The sequence below is a fragment of the Trichosurus vulpecula genome, chromosome 4 (assembly GCF_011100635.1).
Source record: "Trichosurus vulpecula isolate mTriVul1 chromosome 4, mTriVul1.pri, whole genome shotgun sequence".
In the NCBI taxonomy this organism is placed as follows: domain Eukaryota; kingdom Metazoa; phylum Chordata; class Mammalia; order Diprotodontia; family Phalangeridae; genus Trichosurus; species Trichosurus vulpecula.
The window spans coordinates 193,874,450-193,898,263 of NC_050576.1; the positions used below are offsets into that span (position 1 = coordinate 193,874,450).

General features: G+C 42.0%; 1 protein-coding gene across 12 annotated transcripts in view; it reads left to right on the top strand.

Annotated features, from left to right (window-relative positions):
• Positions 1-23,814, top strand: part of MAPT (microtubule associated protein tau) — a 168,963-nt gene that overhangs the window by 71,101 nt on the left and 74,048 nt on the right. For 8 of the 12 annotated variants that reach the window (XM_036754306.1, XM_036754305.1, XM_036754308.1 and 5 more), the window contains exons 3-4: positions 8,586-8,669; positions 11,576-11,656. The exons of the other annotated variants lie outside the window; for them this stretch is intronic. In XM_036754306.1, coding sequence (XP_036610201.1) covers positions 8,586-8,669; positions 11,576-11,656 — 165 coding nt within the window. The remainder of the gene's footprint in view (positions 1-8,585; positions 8,670-11,575; positions 11,657-23,814) is intronic. 12 annotated transcript variants of the gene reach the window in all.

Genomic DNA, 23,814 nt, shown 5'->3' on the forward strand with positions numbered 1-23,814 from the left:
TTTGATCTTCTTTGTCACCAAAGTAGGATTCTATACTTTGACTTTTTTCTGCTGTTTGCTCATTTTTCTGGCCAGTTATTTTACTTTTTACTTTTTATTTTACTGTTTAACTCTTCCAGTGTGGCGGGTGTACTATCCCAAGCTTCAGGGGTTTTGTGCAGCTGTTTTCAGAGATACTTCTAGGGGCCTGTAAGTTTTCAGTTCTTCTAAAGTGGTATGATCTAAGGAGAGGTGTTTACTCCTCTCTTGGCCTGTGCTCTGGTGTAGAAGTGACCACAAGCACTCTTTTCTGCCCTGGAACTGTGAGGAGGGTTCCCTCTCCTCTGCTGCCACACACTCTTCTATGCCAGTTGTTGCAACATTCTGCTAGCAGCTGCTGCAGGGGTGTAAGACCCACCAACAACCAGCACACAGAAAGCTGCCAACATAGGTTCTTTTGATCTGCTTTACTAAGGAAAGCAACACTAAGGGGGCTAACAACCTTACTTTAATGGAACATGCAAATATCATTCACTTAGTTCAGGGGAAAAAGCCAGCACCCTGAACTTCAGAGCAAATACAAACAAATTACAAACATCAACAGACAGACCTTGTCTGATTCAAATCTTGATGCATAGTTACCAGAGTTTAACAAAGTCCGAACATCCGGGTCTACAAGTTCTTAATTGCTCTCCAGAATGGTTGGATCAGTTCACAACTCCACCAAGAGTGCATTAGTGTCTCAGTTTTCCCACATCCCTTCCAACATTTGTCATTTTCCTTTTCTATCATACTAACCAATGTGTTAGGTATGAGGTAGTGGTAGTACCTCAAAGTTCTTCTCTTAATTTGCATTTCTCTAATCATTGGTGATTTAGAGCATCTTTTCATATGACTATAGGTAGCCTTGATTTCTTCATCTGAAAACTACCTGTTCCTATCCTTTTACTATTTGGCAATTGGGGAATGGCTCATATTCATATAAATTTGACTCGGTTCTCTTCATATTTGAGAAGATTAGGCCTTCCATGGAGAAACTTGCTCTAAAAATCCCCCTGCCCAGTTTTCTCAACTAAGAATTTTTTTTAAAAATTCTGAAAAGGAATCATCCATAGGCAAAAAGGGGTCTATGCCACCCACACAAATGTAAGACTCCCTGCTCCAGTGAATGTGTTAATGAGTTAATGTCTTACCTCTCCAGGGAAGATGAATGTTTGCATTTTAAAAGGGGTCTCCCACTTTGATCCCCTTACCTCTACAGTTAGTGCCTCAATACAAAGGAATATTCTAATAGTGGGAATTTCAGTCACTGTGCAAGTAGATGAGAAGGTATTCTTGGACAGAAGTTACCCTTCAAATCTGTTGCCTATTGTGTGGAGCAAGTCCTAGAGGATGTTTTATAAGATATCTTGGATGCAGCTCTACAGGCCATCTCCCTTGGAGGTTAGCATGTAATAATAGTGATAATAACAACCATTTACATTTAGTCCATGCTCTTAAAAATTGTTGGTTTTGTTAATTTTTTAGTGCAAAGAAAAGAGATGTATAATGAGATACTATGATAAGAAAGGTAGCAATAGAACATTTTCCCAACAAACCTAGGACATACTATCCCAGAAATACACACACACACACACACACACCAGAAAAAGGCCTCTTGCAAAAAAATAGGTTTTAGCTGAGACTTAAAGGAAGCATTTGGGATCCCCAGAGCCACCAATGAATTATGGTGCCCCTTGTTACCTTTATGCAGCAAATGCTTGGCAAAGGCTTTCCTCACAATAATATTTTTTATCCATGAAGATTTTGGCTTACAGTTGCATAGGCCCATTTCTGCCATTGTGCAGGCATCCTCCCCCTTCCTCATCTTCCCCCCACACACACACACACAGGGTGAAGGCCGAACATTCCTTTCTAGAAGGTTGTTTACAATCAGCAATCTGCTTGAAAACAGACCTTGGCCAAGAATGGAACTAACTAACTTCAGGGTTTGGGCAAGTGAATAGTGGTACCCATTTTCTCAGTGGAGAAACATATCCTTTAAATTTGGTTTCCTGACAATGGATTTTAAATTTCATTTTGCCCTTTTTTCATGAAAACCTCCAAGCTTGGCTTTTTCAGTAAAACCAGAGTAAGAAATCACCTTCATGGTGTCTCAACCTGACAGTGACCTTTAGACTTGATACTAAGTGAAGCTCTGGCTAGGGCCTGAGGCAGCAGCCTGCTTTCATATTTTCATCATTGGCCAGAAGTAGTGAAGTCTGGAAGATGAAACACCATTCATTCATCAAATACCTTTCCCAGGCCTCCTTAGTGCTAGTGTCTTCCCTCCGAGATTCTCTCCAGTTCACCCTGTATATCTCATGTTTGTACATCATTGTTTACATGTTGTTTCCCTCATTAGATTGTGAGCTACTCGAGGGCAAGGGACTGTTTTTGCTTTTTTTCTTTGCATCCCCAGCGCTTAGGACAGTGCCTGGCGTGTAGGGGCTTAACACATGCTTAAAAGCATAAGCATCTCTCTAAGACCTTTGATTCCTCACATGGAAGAATAACCCAAGGCTGATGTGCTGGAGCCGGGTGATCGAATGAATGAATGAATGAAAAAGTATTTATTAAGCACTTACTCTGTATCAGGCATCGTGCTAAACACGGGAGATGCAAATACACATGAGACAGTCCCTTCCCTCAGAGAATTTACATTCTAAGAGAGGAAGCTAACACAGAGGGGAGCTTGGAGGAGGTGAGGCTACATGCGTGGAAGATAACACATCAAGGGGAGTTCTAAGGGGGTGGGGCTACACGCCTGGCAGCATGATTTAGGAAAGGCTGGGAAGCAATGTGGCAGCAGAGGATGAGTTCCTTATGGGAGGGGGTTGAAGAGAATGGCTAAAGTGTAAGGTCCTCGCTCATGAACATAGTGATGTATGAATGAGTGGAAACATGTAAATATCCTATAGCAAAAAATATTGACTTACTTCATTCCAGAGAATAAAGGACAGCTCTTGCAGTCACAAAATACTATAAAGTCAAGCCATATCTTTATGCAGGTAATAAGAATGAGGTTTAGAACTATAGCAACCAGACATTATGGAAAAAACATTCTAGCAATTAATGTTTTATTGCCTCTACCACACTACCCTCAAGGTACTTACTGGGCAGTGGGGAAACGGAGAGTAATGTATGTTCAAGAACAAGCCCATGCAAAGAGGGATGGCTTTGGAGTCAGAGAACCTGAATTCCAATCCCAGCTCTCCTACTTAACTGCCTATGTGACCCTGGGCAAGACGCTTCATCTCTGTAGGCGTTGTAGTCCATCATCAGATGGACTAAATGACTTCTAGGAACTTTGTAGCTCTGCACGTATGATACTATGAACTCTAATATAAAGCCATGTATAATGTAGAACTGAAGAACACTAAAGAGGTAGGGTAGTATGTATTTGTTAGAGTAATGGGCAGTGAAGATCAACTAAAAAGTCACTGGTTCTTTAGGCAGGGCATCCAAGGTTACAAAAGTCTTTTTTTAAAATTATTCATTTTAAACTTAAATACAGAAAGACAAAAAAACATTTCCATGTACATAGCACAACACAAAGAATATTTGATATGAAACCATGATTCTCCATTTCACACTGTTTACTTTTTTTTGAAAAACTGTAATAAATACTATATATCATTTTCAAAACCACCCTGCTTTTCTGTGTTTCCTTCTGAGTTTTCTTTTGTTCTCTGCTGTGCCCTTTTTACTTTTATTTTTTTCTTCCTCCCTTCCCACCCTGCACTAGAGCAGGCCACCATTTGACGTATATATGTATTATGTACATGCATATACATATATATGATATGTGTATATATATATACACATATATATATAAATATCAAATCATACTATGCATACTTCTGTTCATCAGTTTTTTCTTTGGAGGTGGATAGCATCTTCCTTCATAGAGCCTCTGTAGTTGATTTGAGTATTTATAATACTCAGAACAGCTTAGTCGTTCAGCTTTTCTTTGAACGATATTGCTGTTACTGTATATAATGTTCCCTTGGTTCTGCTTATTTCATGAAAGTCTTTCCATGTTTTTCTAAAACCAACCAGCTCATCATTTCTTATAGCACAGTAGTTTCTACCACAATCCTCTACCACCATTTGTTTACAGTTCTTTGCCAAGCACAAAGAGAGCTGCTATAAGTATTTTACAACATACGGATTCTCTTCTTTTTTTCCCTGATAACCTTGGGAAACAGACCTGATAGTGGTATTGCTGAGTCAAAAGGTATACACAGTTTTATAACTCTTTGGCCATAATTCCAGATCGCTCTATAAAATGGTTGGATTAGTTCACAGTTCCACCAATAGTGTATTACTGTCTCAATTTTTCCACATCCCCTCCAACATCTGTCATTTTCCTCTATCATTTTAGCCAAACTGATAGGTATGAGGGGATATCGCAAAGTTGTTTTAGGTTGATTTTCTCTAATTAATCATGATTTAGAGTATTTTTTCGTATGACTATATATAGCTTTGATTTCTTCATCCAAAAACTGCCTATTTATATCCTTTGATCGTTTATCAATTGGGGTATGATCCATATTCTTATAAATTTGTCAAAGTTCTCTATATGTTTGAGATATGAGACCTTTATCTGAGAAACTGTCTATAAAAATATTTTCCTCTAATTTTCTGCGTAATCTTAACTACATTGGTTTTATTTGTACAAGTTATAGAAGTTTTAAGTGATGAGGAGGAGACCATGATCTAGGATAGTCGTTCTCAAAGTGTGGTTCCAAGACCCTTTTAGGGGGTCCTCAAAGTCAAAACTATTTTCATAGTACTAAAATATTTGCCTATTAAAATATTCCTCCTTTTCCCAAATATGTATCTTTGTGAGGCCATATTTTCTTCACGTACTTCAACCAAAACAACATATTAGAACAGATTGAATGCGAAAGTAGATATGAGAATGCACCTGTTCTTTATTAAGCCAGACATTTAAAAGATTTACAAAAATATGTAAAACAGTGCCACTCTTTTCACTAAATTTTTTGTGATGGGAAAATAATGAATTTCATTAAAATATTATTTTTATTGACATGTAACATGGGTATATTGTTATTTTTAAATCAGTAATAAACATTTTAAAATTTTCTTAGTTTTAATTTCTAATATAGCAAATATCTATAGCTATCAAGAGTTTGCTGGCAAATGTTTACTAACCAGATGAAGGGAAAGTGGATTTTGACACACTTTCAGTTTAATCTGCATAATATTAGCATTTTCTTAAGTTTAGACAGTCCACAAAACAATAAATCGAGCCCTGATTTGTAGTGTTTGCCTGTATCTGACCTGTGAATTTAACAATTGACTGAACTGTTTTGAGCCACTTCCTGCACACTTCTGAATATAATCTACATAAACAAAAGCTCATTGGGAAGCCCTCAGTAATTTTTAAGAATGTAAAGAGATCCTTAGACCAAGAAGTTTGAGAACGACTGATGTAGGGTTTCAGCGAGTGCAAATAGAGAATGTGTCCAAAAGAAGCAAAACTGACTCTAGGTGAAATAAAGGGCAGAAGTGAATTGAAAGGCTAGTTTTAGTCTCCTTTCTCAGAACATCCATGATGTGATGGGTTAACCCATGGGAAGAGCAGCTTAGGCCCAGAGGAGAAAGGAGGGCGAAGGAGAGTAAGTATTTCAGCCTTTATTATATTTAGCTCCAGCTGACCACGAGGGACAGCCAGTCCAAGATATCAAGACCAAAAGCTATGTGGCAAGCAACTATCTGAGGTATCAGCTTCAGGGCTGACCAATAGGTGCATAAAGAGTATAATTGCATTAATGAGACAGGATGACAATATCAATTGTCTTTGTGATCCCAGATGACCTTGACAAGTTGCTCTCCCTCTACCGATCTCAGTTTTCCCATTTGTTAAATAAGGAAACAATTCTAGGTCAGGGGTTAGCAGCCATGGTCTTGGTAACTTCTTACAATGCCTTAAGGAGTGTGTGTGTCAATAAACAAACAAACCATGAGAGATTAATTGCTTAGCTTTTAGAAATGAATATAATTCGAGCTTAAAATTCTTATGTTCTGTACATACACACACATGCATACACACACATGCATACACACACACACACCCCCTTGGGTCTCCTCTCCATAATCTGTGTCTTCATATGTCAGAATTTCCTCTCCTTCACCCCATGCCCTAAGGACTTGCTGCCATGCTTCCTCCTTCCTTCTATCCTTTTTCCTCCTCTCCTTTCCTCATACATTCAGGATCAGGTGCTCTCTTCTCTGCCTTTCCAGGGGGATAACCTCAGCACCTGACACCCAGAACTCCCATGTGCAGACAGATGTGCACATGTATGTATTATATAGAGATGAGCTCCCACAGATATGAGTGATATACACTGGCACTAATGTTTTGGTTGTCTCAATGTGTCTGTCTTTTTATGTGTGTTTCTTGTCTCTCCCTATCAGATGGCAAGATCCTTAAGGAACAGTGAGTCATGTCTTCCAGTTACTTTGTGTGTCTGCACAGTGCCTAGTGCAGAGTTCTCTGTGCAGTGAGCATCCATTAAATTAAATGTCTCTTCTCTTTAGGGCTTTAACTAGCTTAGGACTGGGATGCTTGGGGAGTACACTGATACCTAGATGAAGCTGCTGATGCTGATTCACAGTGGCAGGACCTCATGGGGGAGAGGAAACATTCCAGTGGGTGATTTCCCAACTTCAGCAAACCTAACAGAACTTGCTTTACAAAGGTCCCTGAGAGTAGGGGCGAAAATGCTAAAAAAAAAAAAAAATGTGTTCACTTAGGCACTCTCTCCCAAGCATCCCAAAATACTTTTCACAGTTAATAATCCACCATTGAAAGAAAGTATGGAGAATTCAGACTTAAAGGAGACAGAAGGTTAAACGTAAACATTATACACTTCAGAAATATACCCTATGTAAGAGCTTCCAGGGAAAGGAATCAGCTACTCATGTCTCTTCTGCTTATCAACCTTCCATTAATTAAGTGAGTTGAAATAAAGCTTATATTTGCAGTTACTTGCAGTGGGCAAATTTGGGTATTGGGTTTCTTATTAAAAAGTAACAACTTCTGCCTTATTTAGGATTCGGGTAACTCCTTTTTGGGCTTTTAATACAATATCCTTGCAATATTTTCAACAAATGTCCCCATACCAGTCATAGTCTCCAAACTGCAAGGAATAAAGAACTTCTACAATATAGAGACCTAGCATTGTTGTTCAGTTGTGTCCGACGCTCTGTGATGCCATTTGGGATTTTTTGCAGGCAAAGATACTGGAGCAGTTTGCCATTTCGTTCACCAGAGCATTTTATTGATGAGGAAACTGAGGCAGACAGGGTGAAGTGACTTGCCCAGGGTCACTCAGCTGCTGTCTAAGGCCAAATTTGAACTCGGGTCTTCCTGACTCCAGGCCCAGCCCTCTCTCTATCTCACTGCCCCATAGAGACCTACCGGAAGAAGTCAAAATCATGTGAGGACACAATACAGCGTATCTCATCCTTGTGTTCTTTTCTGCTGTTGGAGTGGTCCCCAGGCTGCTTCTAGTAAGCCTACAGAAGATGAGCTTAAACCCCAGGACTCTTATTCAGTTAACAAAAAGCAGCCAATTGATAATCTGAACAGCAGACCTCAGAATATCAAATATAAAGAAGTAGCAGGATAGTGACTTGTTCCCAGACTGTTTCTATCTGAACCTCATTTTTAAAAAGGACAAGATAATCATTTTTATCAGACCTCTCATTTCATCGGTGTAAGGAACTCCCTGTAAGGAAACTCCAAGCAGATGACCCCCTGGAGAGTTTCTAAGAATAATAATGACAACAGTGATGATGATAGCTGACGTTTACATGGCACAGTACTTCTCAGACTGTTATATTATTTGTTAATGGGTGTTAAAAATGATTCTAGAAAATTTTACTACAAAGATCTGCTGAAGTTTTGTTTAAAATGAAGGGTTTTTTCACTCTGGAAAAGTTTGAGAATCACCAGTACGGTACTTTAAGGCTTGCAAAGCCTCTAGGATTTATTGCCAACTCCAGGTTCCTCATCTATAAAATGAGGGACTTTGTGATTTTAGGACTATTAACAAAGTGAAAGCGTATTTTCATACCCACTTTTGCTTTCATCAAGGTGCAATAAATAAACCTCTATGGACTTGGACCATTAATTAAGGCAGAAGTTTTTACTTGAATAATTAGCCTTGGAATAGGAAGTGTAAACAGAAGCCCAATATGATGTACCACATGAGTGTGCTGATTGTTCTGGCTGCCCTCACTAGACCTCAATATCCCTTACCTTTTCTTAGACATCCTGAAATCGGGCTTCAGCATTCACAGGTGAGTCCTGCAACATCACAACTGGGCATTTTCTTTTCAGGATTGTTTTGAACTTCAGCATTTCATTCACTTGCATGAGATGTGGGGTAATTGTCGATTCTAAAATCTTCACGTGCGCGCGCGCACACACACACACACACACACACACACCTCAGCAACAACAGAAGGTCCTCATGGCTTAGGCAGGAGGAGGGGCAGTCATTCTGAAGGCTTCCTCATGTATGTTACAGGATATTCTCCTCCCATCCCAGCCGAAGAAGGATCGGATGAACAGGTCTCTGAAACATCTGCTAAGAGCACTCCAACTACAGAAGGTGGGGACTTTCTTCTTTCATTGCTTCCTCCACCCAGTGGCTGGCCATGCTCCTTGCCTTTGTTTTGCAATGCTCACAACCAATCCATTTCATTCTTCTCCGACCAAGTGTTCCCTGTACTCCTAGAGCAGAGGAATGCTTTTTTTAGGCTTCAAGCAATGGGCCCTGATAATGTTTCAGACTCATGTGGAATTATCTTCCATTTACCAACTACTCATTACAGTGGCAGCACTCTCTTAAGTCTATGCTTTGGATGTAGAGTTTTCTGGAGGTGCCCCTTTCTGTAGAGTAGATCCCCTGCACCGACCCTTCCCTCCCTTCCCCCAGTGCTCCGCCATCCAATCTGGGCCCACCATTCCTTGGGCTCTGTGCCCAATCATGGCCTAGATCCCTAGCTTCTTAGACCTGTTCCCCAAGGACTTTGGGGTCCTTGTAAAGCATCGTATGTGTTGTTAGATTCCCAAATCATCTTTTCCCATGTTAGTCATATTCTCTTCTCTCTAGGGTGGTTCAGAGTAGCCACAAGCCGCTGTTCTAATATTGTCTTCAGCCCTTGAAATTTTACCCAAGCAAAATGTAACTCAAAATGTATCTCATCAGGAGCAGGCTGGCTGCCTTGACTCCCTTCCCGCTGTCCAAAGGACAGTGCCTCTCCAAGATCCTCTCTTGCAATTTATTGGGTAAGCATTTATTGAGTATCTTCTGTGTGCTCAGCACCAAGAGTATAGTGAGATTTGAGGATATTCCTCAAGGATATTCTAGAAGGGATTTCTAATCAAACTAGACCTTCAAACTCTGAGATTCTGTGATTCTTTAGTCTCCTTTTTGTTGTTCCGTCATTCACTTGTACCCATCTCTTCATTACTCCATGGACTATGGCGCACCAATACTGTCTGTGGGGTTTTCTTGGCAAAGATACTGAAGTGATTCACCATTTCCTTCTCCGGTGGATTAAGGCAAACCGGGTTAAGTGACTTGCCCAGGATCACACGGCTAGTGTGATGTGTGTGTCTCTGAGGGCAGATTTGAACTCAGGTTATCCTGACTCCAAGGCCAGCGCTCTATCCACTGAGCCGTCTAGCTGCCTCATCCTTAGAGGATACCAAATATGTTATAACTGAAATGTGGTATGAAGAAAATAGAGTAAATATTCCTTTCTTTAGCTCTTTGAGGTTTACAAAGTGCTTTTCTCACAATGACCCTGCGAGGTAGAATAGTATAAGAATTATCACTTCCACTTTACAGATAAAGAAGCTGAGCCTGAGAGGGGTGATATCATTTTCTGATGACCACATGGCAAGCGAGTGTCAGAGCCCGAGTTTGAACCCGATCTCCTGCCTCCAAATCCACTTAATGCTCACAGCCCGCTTTTATACGGCTGCTTCATTTAAGCTAAGGTTTAGGTTAATGGTTAAAGCACAGGTCTCTAAGCCAAAGAGCTTAGATCTCATTTGACTCTCCTGCTGACTGGGAGATGAGCTCTGTTATTTACCCCGATTTTACAGATATGGAAACTGAGGCTAACAGGTTGTGACTTGTCCAAGGTCCCACAGCTAGTAAACATCTGAAGGAATGTTGGAACTCAGGTCTTTCCAGCTCCAACAGTCTCACTGCCTAGCTGCCTCTCATTCCTCCTCATATTCTCAGAACTCAGTCTTGTCAGGGAGACACATTTGGAACTTAGTACCACAAGTTGAGTCAGGATGAATATAAAATGCTTCCTGTTTTTCTCAAGGCCTTACCAAGACTGACTGACTCCACTGAGAATGTCAGCAGTGGTGCTTGTTCATTGTTCAGTGTCCCTTAAGGCTTTTCTTGGGTCTCTTCCTGCCTTCCTCTAGGCTTCAGCATCAGGTGATGTCACATCCAAGAAGCCAACAAAAAAATTTTTTTTCTTTTTTTTTTAACCAACTCATACCCAGAAGCTCAAGAGTTTTCTGCATCTCAAGGAATTTTGAGAAGTAGAGGATGGTCTCTTATCCTCAAAGACTATCTCTGACCCAGACCCAAGGGTAGCAAGGTTATTTGTTGTTCAGTCGTTTCAGTCATTTCTGACTCTTCATGACCCCATTTGGGGTTTTCTTGGCAAAGATACTGGAGTGGTTTGCCATTTCCTTTTCCAGCCGCAAGGATATAGGGAAATAGTATTGCCCTTTGATCTCTATATTGGAAGCTTAGAGCTGCATTTGGAAGACTGGTAATTAACATGGGATTCCTAGGCATCCAAACTTGGAAATCTTTCCAAGGCTGACAATTCTCTGCCTTTGTAGGAAGGCTCTGAACATCACAGGATCTTTCAGATGCGGGGGAGTGGGGAATGGGGATACAGAAATGAAATTTCAAATTGGCAGGCTGTGTGAAGAGTATTCGTTAACTCCATCTCAACAAGAGGGCTGGCACCAACTCCAGGCATCAATTATTTTCCTTTGTAACTCATGTGGAGAAATATAAGCCTGGCCATACTGTGCCACACAGATAATTGCCTCTCTCTGTTGTTAAATATCCCCCTAAAAGGAGGTTCCCACACTGTACCAGGGGAAAGACAGCGATTAAGCATCATCTTATCTTCACCATTTTTTTTGAGTTGTCCAGGACTGCCCTATGGATGTGTGACCTTGTGTATAGTTTTGGAAGGTTGGCTGTCCCTGGTTTCCATTACCAATGGGCTATATGTTTCCTTTGCTGCCATTGCATGGCCAGAATACCATGTGCTTCCTCCCTGATGAGTGCTAGGCCTCCAAGTAGCTTGTTGCTCTGGTTTTTGCTTTTTTGCCGTTGTTTTTGCATGTGATCTCGTCGCCTCTGCTTTGCCTCTCCCCCTTTCTCTTACCATGCCACCCAAGGCAAGGTGGAGCCTGTTGGCATCCCCCAGGCACCTCTTAAAGCTGACTCTTGGTGCCTTCCAGATGTGACAGCACCCTTAGTGGATGAGCAGGAACATGAAGATCAGACTGCAGCCCAGGTGGAGATACCTGAAGGAACCACAGGTGAGGACTCTGAGACTCCAGTAGGAGAGCTAATGGTGCCTTATGGGCCTGGCCAAGGGGTTTTCTTTAAGAGTAGCATCTACACTGGGCAAGGGGAAGGTTCAGCCCAGCTGTACTTTGGTTTCCCTTCTATGCTCTTCTGTAGGGGATGCTATGGAAGAGCTGCTCAGAAAGTTTGGATGTGACATTTGTTGTGTTAGCCTGATAGGCCACAGCTTCACTGAGCCCACACCTTTGGTCCAGAGCTTGCTACCAAGTCCAACTCACACCCAGACTCAAAACAGATATGCAGTCCTTCTTCACTTGGCCTTCTACTTCTTTGCCAGTCACTCTGGCCTTTCCTAGACAGCCTTCGGCTCAGTCACCAGTAGTAGCTGACTCCACCTTAGCTGTTCCCTGATACATCTGTGATGTAACCTCTGGCCTCTATCACCTTGTAGTCCATACTACACTGTATGGCTCTGGCTCTGATATTTGAGCCCATACTTGACCACTTTTCCACCAGAGCCCCATTACTAGAACTCGGCAGTGAACTAGATTGCTAATTCTTTTTGCGTGACTTTTTTCCCATGGTGAACATCACTCACTGTGATTGAAGAAAGTGTTGAGAAACATCCAACATCAGTGCCTAAGTTCTTTTGATATCCTCATCCACATGAACACATGGAATAAATGGTACAAGATGGGACCTGTCACCCACATCAGCATGAGGGGACTGGGTCAGATGGACTGCCATCTAGTCTTGATGCAGCCAACCCTGTCACTTAAAACTGCATGAGCTTCATGACTTCCAGACTTCCGTGTAATTTGCAGCCTCAGGGCCACACGTGGCCTTCTGGGTCCTTGAGTGTGGCCTTTTGAGTCCAAGTTTTGCAGAACAAATTCTTTTATTAAGGGGATTTGTTCTGTGAAGTTTGGATACAGTTAAAGGGCCACACTTGAGGACCTAGCAGGCCACATATGGCCTCGAGACTGCAGATTTCTCACCCCTGCTCTAGGACGAGAACTGCTTGTGGGGAGTGTTATGAAGAAAACTATTTTTACACCTTAAAGCGCTCCGTAAATGTAGGATGTTATTATTACCATTTCTATGGTTATTATTCTGCCGCTTTTCGTGAAGTCAGTGGATAAAAGAACCACAGAATTAGTGGTTAAGTGGTTATTGTTACTACTATTTCTATGATTGTTGTTCTGCCACTTTTTATGACGTCAGTGAATAAAGAACCACAGCATCAGGGACTCGAGTTCGGTGTCTTGCTCACAGTTTCCCTCTCCACTCCTTACACTAGGGAATTGCAATATACATGCTGATGTTACCTCAAATACCTTAACTTCCTAGTTCCTCAATCCACTGCTGCCCTGACCCCCTCCTTAGCTGCACATGGCGATAGCCATACCCTCACTCCTGCTATCCCCTCTAAGTGTTCTGCTTCCCAAAGTTTCAAGAACTCTGAGCCTCCTTTATCCTACCATAGTCTTTTATCATTTCCTCTCTCTCTGTGTACCTTCCAGTGTTTAGAAACACTTCCCCTTTGCCATGACTTCTGATTTCTCCAGCCCTTGCTATTTTCACTGGCCATCACCCCTGCTCAGACTACAGTCTTCTCCCTTCCCAAGCTCAACCCTTAAGTGAACCAGTTCAATTTGTACTGCTTACATAACCACTATTTTGTATTCTCAAATCCCTTAGCACCTTGTCCTTCACCGTCATGCCTTGTCAAATGCCAGCTCTGGAATACTCTCACCATCTGTCCCCTGCACTACTACCCAGATGTAGCTGAAGGGAGGCAAAAGGAGTTACAAAACTGAACTGACTCTTTGGGTCCACAGTCAGTTTAGGTTTTCTAATCTCAACTGGAGGGCATCAAGGTGGACAAAGTACCATGCCCAGAATCAGGAAGATTCATCTTCCTGAGTTCAAACCTGGCCTCAGATACTTGCAAGCTATGTGACCTTGGGGAAGTCACTTTGCCCTGTTTGCTTCAGTTTCCTCATTTGTAAACTGAGCTGGAAAAGGAAATGGCAAACCATTCCAGTATCTTTGCAAAGAAAACCCCAAATGGGGTCACAAAGACACAACTGAAACTACTGAACAACAAAAATCTTAACTGGATCCTCACTGAACCAAGGCGGTTCTTCTCTTTCCTAAGTGATTCTCTATCCCACTTACCGCAGTGACTGTTCCAGACCTTCTCTTCTCTCCTCCAGCCTCTAATACCTCCTACCCCCCGTCTCTCTATTGAGAACTACTGCATACTTTATTTTAAAAAATTGAGACCATTTGCCACAAGCTCCATCTTCTCCCCATTTCTTCTACCCCTGACTTCACCCTACCCTATCTCCTCCTCTATTCCAGTCTCTGACGAAGAAGTGGTCCTTCTCCTTGCCAAGGCTAACCTTTCTACATGTGCCCTTGACCACCCCTTCCTATCTTCTCTGGCATTTTGGCCCCACCATCCCCTTTCTTTCTAATATTCACTTCTTATCCACTGCTTCCTTCTCTGCTGCCTACAAACATGCCCAAGTAACACACACACACACACACACACACACACAAAATATCTGCCCGCTGCTATCTTATCTCTCCTCCCATTCTCAAATAAACTCCTTGAAAAGTCATCTACACTGAGTGCCTTCACCTTTGCTCTTCTCACTCTCTTCTAAAGCCTCCACAGTCTGGCTTTCAACTTCATGAGCCTCTTCTCTCTCTGTTAATTACCAAATCAAATATCCTTTTCTCAGCACTCATCCTTCTTGACTTCTTTGCAACATTCAACTCTGTTGACCCCTTTCTCTTCTTGGATGCTTTCACCTTTCTGGGTTTTCTTGACTTTGCTCTCTGTCAGACCATTCCTCAGTTTCCCTTTCTGGATCTTCATCCATGTCATACCCATTAACTGTGGGATATATCCCCCCACAAGGCTCTGGCCTGGGTCCTCTGACAGCTCATCACTATGAAGATGATTTTTTGGGGAGGAGGCATTCTGGGTTAAGTGACTTGCCCAGGGTCACACAGCTGGTAGGGGTCCGGGGTTGAATTTGAACTCAGGTCCTCCTGACTCCAGGGCCATGCTTTATTGACTGTGCCATCTAGCTGCCCTTCTGAAGGAACATACAGCTCAAGCCTCTCTCCTGAGCTCTAGCAGAGCATCATTAATCGGACATTACAAATTAAATGCCCTCACAGGCATTTATACTCAGTAGGTCCAAAACAGAACTTATTTTCTTCCCTTCAAAGCCCATCTTTCTTCTAAACTTCCCTTTTTCCATCCAGGGCACCGACATCCTCAGGCTCAGAGGCATGGTATCATCCTTGAATATTGACTTCTGCCTACCACCCATAACCAAGCACCTACCAAACCTTATCTTTTTTAGCTCCATAACATCTCTCAGAGATGCCTCCATTCTCTCCACTCACAAGTTACCACTTTAATTCAGGGCCTTATCACCTCTTATCTAAAGTCCTTCTGTAGCCTCTTGTTTGGTCCCTCTGTTTCAAGTCTCTAGATTCTCTAGCCGGGTGGGGAACCTGTGGCCTCCAAGCCACATGTGGCCGTCTAGATCCTCGGGTGCAGCCTTTTGACTGAGTCCAAGTTTTACCGAACAAATCCTTTTGTTGAGGAAATTTGTTCCGTGAAGTTTGGATTCAATCAAAGGGCCACACTTGAGGACCTAGAGGGCCACATGTGGCCTTGAGGCCACAGGTCCCCACCCCTGCTGAGTCTAATCCATTCTCCACTCAACTGCCAAAAACTATTTTCCTAAAGCCTAGGTCTAAGTCCCTCTCCTATTCAATAAACTCCAATGATGGTCCACCCCGCCCCCCACCCTTTTAAACTCCGGGATCAAATGTAGACTCTTCTGTTTGGCATTTAAAGTTTTCCTTCTTTGCTTTTAAAAAATTTTTTATTTTATTTTTAATTCATGGAATAAAATGAGCATTTTCATGACAATATAATAAAAAAGATGATGGCACATGATACTACAGATCTATTATGTATACCTTGCTATTCCTTTTAGATGTATAATAAAGTTATCACATAAATTTCTTTTTTCCCTTTTTTTCTCTCCCTCCCCACTCTAATATGATGTATAAAACTTTTGAGAGACGTAAGTTTCTGGGTAATTAATCATTTTATTAAGTATTGCTAGCAGATAGTTAATAAAAGGGGCCAGTGGTACTCTAGAATGCCAAAGACCCCTCATGGAACCCACTCAGTGCTTATGTGCCCTTGGAAGAATGGGTGTTCCTGAGGGTGGAAATCAACTCTGATTTGTCAACAGGTAATGAGAGAATGAATGTTATAATGAGAAGAGGAGGACCTATTCTAATGAGGGACTGGCAAAAATGGCAAAATCCCTCAGACTTGCTGATTAGAACACAGTGGGCTGGATTTCACTGAGATTAGATTTTCTTTGTAAGGTTTTTCTAGTTGGGTGGGACAACAATTCCATCTAGTAGGGTGGTCTAGGGGGTAAATTTTGGGGCAGAATCAAAGATCTCCTTGAAAGATGGAACTCACAACAGGAAAAAGGGAAAAAATCTGGATCTCCCCAATAATTGGTTATTTAATATGAGAGAAGTAATCATTTCTGTCACTAGAAATGACTACCATTACACACAAATATGTGTGTGTATATGTACATATAATATATGTAAAAATCATTCGATACATCTATTTATCAGTTCTCTGGATGCAGATAGTATCTTCCTTCTTACGTGCTTTGTAGTTAATTTGGGTATTCACAATAGTCAAAATGACTTACTTGCTCAAAGTTGTTCTTAAGACAGTACTGCTGTTATTTTCACAAACTTGCTGCTTCCAACCTTGTTAGTTTTCTTGGATATTACCTCCCCTCCCTGCACCGTGCAGTCATCTTGCCTCTATTTTGTGCGTATCTTCTGTATGCCCATATTTGTGCACGTTGTCTGCCCCGTTAGAACGTAAGTTCCTCGAAGGCAGGATTATTTTTGCTGTCGTCTTTGTTTCCTCACTGCTTAGTGTGCCAGGCACACGGTAAGTCCTTAATAAATGCCTGGTGAGTGTCATAGAGATTCTCCCACACTATCCCTATTTGAAGATACAGCAGGATCCAGTACTGCAGCGGAGAGACGACCAGACAGTATCCGGATCGTGTTGTCCTTCTCTAAGAAAGGCAGCTGGTAGCACAGAGTATATAGGGTGCAGGACCCAGTGTCAGGAAGCCTCGAGTTCAGATCTTGGCCTCAGAGGCTTACAAGCTGTGTGACCTTGGGCAAGTCACTTCACCCTGACTACCCCAGTTTCCACAGTTGTAAAATGGGGTAATAATAGCTCCTATCTGCCAGGGTCGGCCCCAAACACTTCATAGCCATGTGACCCTGTGTGAGGCAGTCTGCCTCAGTTTCCTTATCTACAAAGTAGAGATAATAATGATAGTACCTACCTCCCAGGGTTATTGTAAGGATAAAACAATATTTGTAAAGTGCTATGCAAACCTTAAAGTGCTGTATAAGTGCCAGGTAGTACTCCTCTTGGTGGTGGTGGTGGAGGTGTTGGTGGTAGACTATTTTAGTTGGCCTAGATAGGAATTTGTAATGTTAACTTTATCATTATCACGAGTTTGAAACGGATATAGCCGTGGTGAACTATGTCACCCCTAAAAACAGCTGTCAAAACATCCTTCAGCTTCTGTTGTCAAATGTAATCCAATCCATGAGTGTCACCCTTTAGAGCCATGGGTGGGGAACCTGCAGCCTCAAGGCCTAGGTCCTCAGGGGTGGCCTTTTGACAGTCCAAGTTTTACAGAACCAGTCCTTTTATTAAGAGGATTTGTTCTGTGAAGTTTGGGTTCGGTCAGAGGGCTGCACTTGAGGACCTAGAGAGTCACATGTGGCCTCGAGGCTGCAGGCTCCCTGCCCCTACTTGACCTTGGTAGCATCTGTGAAGGGAGTGATTCCAGCAGTGAGGAGATGGCCCTCAAAACCAAATCTTCTTCCCTGAGGTTTTCCTTTTTCTCCAGTTGGCCAGCGCCCCAGTTCTTCCTGTGGCACGTGAACCTACTATGCTTCTTGTAACAGTCCATACCTGGCTTCATTTCCTCACGATTGCACAGACTTTGAGCCCCCCAAGAACACCCCTGATCAGAGGTCCTGTAAGACTTCTGGCCATTCTCTATGTGACATCCCAGACTGGATCAAAGAGTTTACTAGTATTTCCGTTTGGTTTTATTGACTTGCTTCATCTGGTGCCCTTTTCCATGTTCAGTGGAGAGATTCTTAGGGGAGCAAGATGCATATAACCTTTTATATCATCATCCTTACTGGAAGTCTCCCAACTATGTCTTCATCAAATTCCTTCTTTAAAATGTTGACCATAACAGGACTGAGGACAGAGCACTAGGAAGCTCTCTTTGGGGTGACATCAATCCATTAATCACCACTCTCTTAGTCTCATTATTCAACCAGCCACAAATTCATATGACAGTACTATCACTCTGCCAATATTTCTCTCTTTTCCACAAGATATCATGGAAGATTTTTGCTAAAAATGTCTTTTTGTTGTTTTTGAGTCATTTTTCAGTCTTGTCCTACTCTTCATTTGAGGTTTTCTTGGAAAAGCTACTGTGGTGGTTTGCCATTTCCTTCTCCAGCTCATTTTACAGATGAGGAAACTGAGTCAAACAGGATGAAATGACTTGCCTAGGGAGATACAGCTACTAAGGTGTCTGAGGCCAGATTTGAACTTGGATCTTCCTGATTCTAGACCTGGCATTCCAGATCCACTGTGCCACCTAGTTGCCCCAAAATGCCTTGCTGAAATCCAGATGTATACTATGTCTGTCTCATTCGCTTGTTAACTCTGTTGAAAAAGAAAATAAGGTTAGGCTGGCACCGTTTATTCTTAGTGAATTCATGCTAACATCTGGGGATGCCTCCTTCCCTTTCCTGGTACTCCCAAAATAGCCATCTGATAGTCATTGTGGAATTTTGCCTGGAATCGACCTCAAACTCTGTAGTTGCAGGGTCCATGCCCATCTCCTAGCTCTCTCGGCAGCTTTCCCCTCTCTCCCAGATTTCCCCTCTTCTCATAGCTTCCAGTGGTGATTCAGCAGCCACACTGCAGAGTTCTTCCAGCCCCCTGGATGTGCTTTATCCAGGAGGCTAAGAGACTAGAATTCATTTAAAGTTGCTTGGAGCTCTCTTAACACCTCCTCCTCTATCTTTAACATCCGTTCCATCTCTGATTTGTTTATTCTACCCTTGCAAGACTGAAAGTCATTCCCAAGGTGGAAAGAAATTTAGTATTTATTTTCTCTGTCATCTTTAAATATTATACCATGCGCCCCAAGCAGTGGACTTGCCCCTCGTCCCTCTTCTTGCCCCCAAAATGGTTTTTAAAGCCTTTTTGAGACTCGGGTCTTCTAGTCCCACTTATACATGAGCAAGAGTTCCATTTACAGTATTTCAAACACATGATTGTCTAGTCTAGTCTTTGCCTGGTGATATACAATGATGGAGAATTCACTGCAGGTGGGGCAGCCCACTACACTTTTGGACAGCTCTTAGTTGTTGTTCAGTTGTGTCTGATTCTTTGTGACCTCATTTGGGATTTTCTTGACAAAAATGCTGGAGTGGTTTGTCATTTCCTTCTCCAGCTCATTTGACAGATGAGGAAACTGAGGCAAACAGGCTGAAGTGACTTGCCCAGGAACATGCAACTAGTAAATGTCAGAGGCTGGATTTGATCTCAGGTCTTCCTGACTCCAGGCCCAACACTATCCACAGCACCATCTGGCTTCCCTTACTTAATTGTTTGAGCCATAGTTTGCCTCGATGCAGCTTCCATCTGCCATTTCTAGTTCTGCCCTCTAGGGCCCAGTGAAACTGGTCTAACCAGTTCTTAGGCCCTCTCTGCTTGTTTAGACTTTCTCCAGAGTTTACATGTCCCATATTCACACGGTCATAGGATCATAGTTTTAGAACTGGATGGGACTTTAGAAATCATCTAGTTCAAACCCTTCATTCCACAGATGAGGAAACTGAGGCACAGAGTGAAGTGACTCGCCTAGAGTTGAACAAGTAGAAAATAGCAGATCTGAGATCAGCTCAGTCCAATCTCTTTCCACTACACCACACCACCTCTCCAACTCATCCTTGTATGACAAGAGTTTGAGATCCTTCACCACCCTGGTTTCTCTCCTTTGGACACATAATCAACTTGTCAGTGTCCTAGGAATGTGGCACTCAGAAGCTATTGTGGTACTCAGGATGTGGTCTAGCCAGGTCAGAGTGCAGGAGGACTGTCACTGCCATTGTTCTGGGTGCCATTTATTCCATTAATGTAGCCCAGTGGAGCTTTTTTGACTGCCATGTTATATTATCAACTCTTAAGAAGTTTGCTAAAACCTACAAGTGTTTTTTCACCTGAAATTTTATCACCTAGTAATGAGTCCTCCATCCTGCACTTACGCAGTTGATTTTTTGAACCCGTGTGTTGAGTCCTTTTTGTTGTCTTGTGTATTTTTCATAACATTCAACTAGCTTATCTTGCTTCAGGACGCTCAGTCATTTTCAGTCGTGTCCAACTCTTTGTGACCCCATTTGGAGCTTGGCACATTACTGGAGTAGTTTTCCATTTCCTTCTCCAGCTCATTTTACAGATGAGGAAACTGAGACAAACAAGTGACTCGTCCAGGGTTACACAGCTACTGAGTGTCTAAGGCCATATTTGAACTCATGAGGATGGCCTGGCAAGTGTCTCAGGCTGGATTTGAACCCATGAAGATAATAAGTCTTCCTGACTCCAGGCCCAATGCTGTAATCCCCTTATTTTGCTTAGATTTAGCAATCCTGCTAATCCTAATAATTACAACTCTATCCCACAACTGAAAGCTTGAACTCTACCACCTAACTTCCCTGTATGATTTTAGGCAGGTCACAGTCTCTGTGAGCCTCAGTTTTGACATACATAAACTCCCCATACTGCCCATCTCACAATGTTGCTTTATGGATCAAGTGATATACTGCATGTGAAAGCATTCTGTAACCATGTTAGTGCAAAAATGAAAGCAACTAACTATTGTTCCTCTTTCAGTCTATAAACGATTGAACAAACATTCGTTAATTTGCTAAACACGAAAGACACTTTACAAAGGCTGGGGATGCAGAGATGAAGAGCCTGAGCCTTGTCATTTTAACTCATTGTGTCGGATGGCACTCTGGTGAAGCTGGTGCATCCCTTTCTCAGAAATATGTTTTTAAATGCATAAAATATACATTAAAGACCCCTGACCTAATGGGTGGATTCACCATATCCACAGATGTGCATGATATGAGATGGAAAGAAGCAAAGGAGACAGAATTCAGACGGATCTATTTGCAAAAGTGCTCACTCTATCTGTGGGGATCCTTTGATTATGTGTCCCTGTTTGAACCCGAACTCATGAGTTTCCTGTGCAGCTCTATTGATCTCTATAGATGTGGCTGCCTTTTCTTTTCTCCTCCCCCTTTTCTTTTTCATTATGTTCATTTGAAATTGAGAGCCTTCCTTCCATTTAAATATCTTGCCTTTAAGAGACTCTGGCCTTAAGATCTGACTGAGCTTTTCCCTAAACTTTTTGAAAACCACTCTCCTAAAATCCAGGTTATACGTCTGACTGTATCTATTCTTTCCACTCCTTGCCCATCACAGACTTCAGAAGGACAGGATTGCTTTCTCCCATTTTCCCATCACTTCTGTTTCACCATTTAGTTCGTCCACAGTGAATTATGTCCTATTGCTTTCTCTAACTTACTGCAAGGGGTGAAATTGTGGGCAAGACAAGAGTTTACTTGATAATCTACTTTTTGTGGAATGAGATTTCCAACAAACACCTTCCATCACTAATTATACGTATGCAAATGTATATGTACACACACTTATTATGTTGATGCCAATTTTATGATCTGAATCAGAAATTTATCATTGTCCTCTCCATCTTGCAAGGTAGTCTGTTATTTTATATTCTTATAATATCAATATATTATTCATATGTAATACGGTATAATGTTATATTACCATATTATATAAACTATATAATGAATTATTATTTTTATCATATTAGAGTTTTCCTCTTTATCATCACCCAAATACTCTCCAGTGTGTCACCCCTTCAGGCTAATGGTTTTCAACATCACTATATCAGATCATATATCTAGAGCTAGGAGACCTATACCTATCTAGTCGAACCCCTTTATTCTGCAGGTGAGGAAACTAAGGTGTATACTTTCCATTGGAGGCTATTTAGCTCCATCTTCTTCTATAAAATTGTAGATGGTTTCCTTTGAAAAAGATATACTCTTCCATAACTCTTTTCCAGTGATGAGTTTCACCCTACCAAGACTTGTGAGTCACCCTAACAAACCTTTCATTAAAGGCCAAGTTTATTTTGAATTTGCCTATACTCAAGAAGGGGCAGCCAGGTGGCGCCATAGAGAATAGAGTGCCAGGACTGGAGTCAGAAAGAAGACTTACCTTCCTGAGTTCAAATCTGGCCTCAGACACTTATTAGCTATGTGACCCTGGGCAAATCACTTCACCCTGTTTGTCTCAGTTTCCTCATCTGTAAAACGAGCTAGAGAAGGAAATGACAAACCACTCCAGTTTCTTTGCCAAGGAAACCTCAAATAAGGTCATGAAAAGTCAGACGCAACTGAACAAAAGTGCTCAAGAGTCAGTATAGCGTAGTTAATGAAACACTGGATTTGGAACTTTTAAAAAAACCCTTGGTTCAGATCCTTTCTCCGATTCTTTAGCTCTGTGACTCTGGGCAAGTCAGTTAATTCCTCTGTGCCTTCATTTTCTCATCTGCAAAATGAGGAGATTGGCCTTGATAATATCTAAGGGCCCTTTCAGCTCTAAATTTATTATCCTAGCATCTGTGCATTGTTATAGGAATACCTGAAGCTGTAAGTCTTTATTTACAGCCCTCATTCCTGGTTTTTTCCTCTGGTAAATTACTGGCTTTTTCTTCAACTCTTATTCCCTTCCCCTCCCCACCCCCATTTGATAGCTAGCATTCACCATTCTATCAGGGCTTAATATTTTCAGTTTAAGACTCATTTTATAATATTGACTTATACAAATCCTTTCCATTCCTAACCAATACCTTTTATTCCTAAATCTTAAAGATCTCTCCAGAAAACCAGATTTCTATTCTTTGATCCTCCCCCAATCTCTGTATCCATCTCTTCATTTTCTATCTCTTCCTTTCTTCTAAAGACCCAGCCTTCACTTGGAAGAGTGATACAAATACCACTTGGGTGTCCTCAGCTCCTTATCCATAGTCCCACTTTACAAATACCTAGGTCAGATGCATGCAGAATTTCAGGGTTGGCCATCTACTCCAGTGCACACGAGAAGAAGAATCTCTAATAAAACACACCAAGTGTGCATAAGTTGGCTCTGAGCTGCAGAGGAGGTGCCAACCTGCGTTGGTAGAGGGGACTTACTCAGATGGAAATTTCCTAAGCCAAGGAAATCACACGTCCAGGCCCTATGCCTGCAACACGTGTCCCTAATGTAATTTATATTTAGCCCAATGATCTATCCTATCAGGATCCTGTTGGATTTTGTCTCTGTCCTCCACTGTGTGTGTTGAACCTTCCAGCTTACAAACAGTTTTCACCCACAGTAAGAGAATGGCTGATTCATCACAGCATCCAAGGTATTTAGAAAGCCAGAGTATGTGATTAGGAGCTGAAGCTCATTCTGCCTACTGAAGAGGCTAGACGTGGTTAGCAGCAGCAGCACTGCCAATGTGCCTAGAGGTCTTCTTGACAGTCGATGGACTGGCATTGCTATCATCCATCCAGATCCTTAAGGGAATCTTTCTTCTCTGAGCACAGTCAGTGCTCAACCATTTGAGGAGGTGACCCTGCAGACAATGGCATTTGGGAGCAGATGTGACATCAACATGTGGTCAGTGATTTCTCGAAGCAGGTTTAGAAGCTTTGGGATAAGACGCTGATTTGCAAAAAAGATGTGTTTGTGGCGGCTACAAGAACGTTTCCATAGACAGTTCTTACTCCAGGAAACCAGACCTGGGGAAGGGATCCACGCACTAACGTTTTTAAACAAAAAGCAGTTTTCAGAGAAAGGAAGATCTCTCCAGGAATTGCACCCAGCATCTCTGTC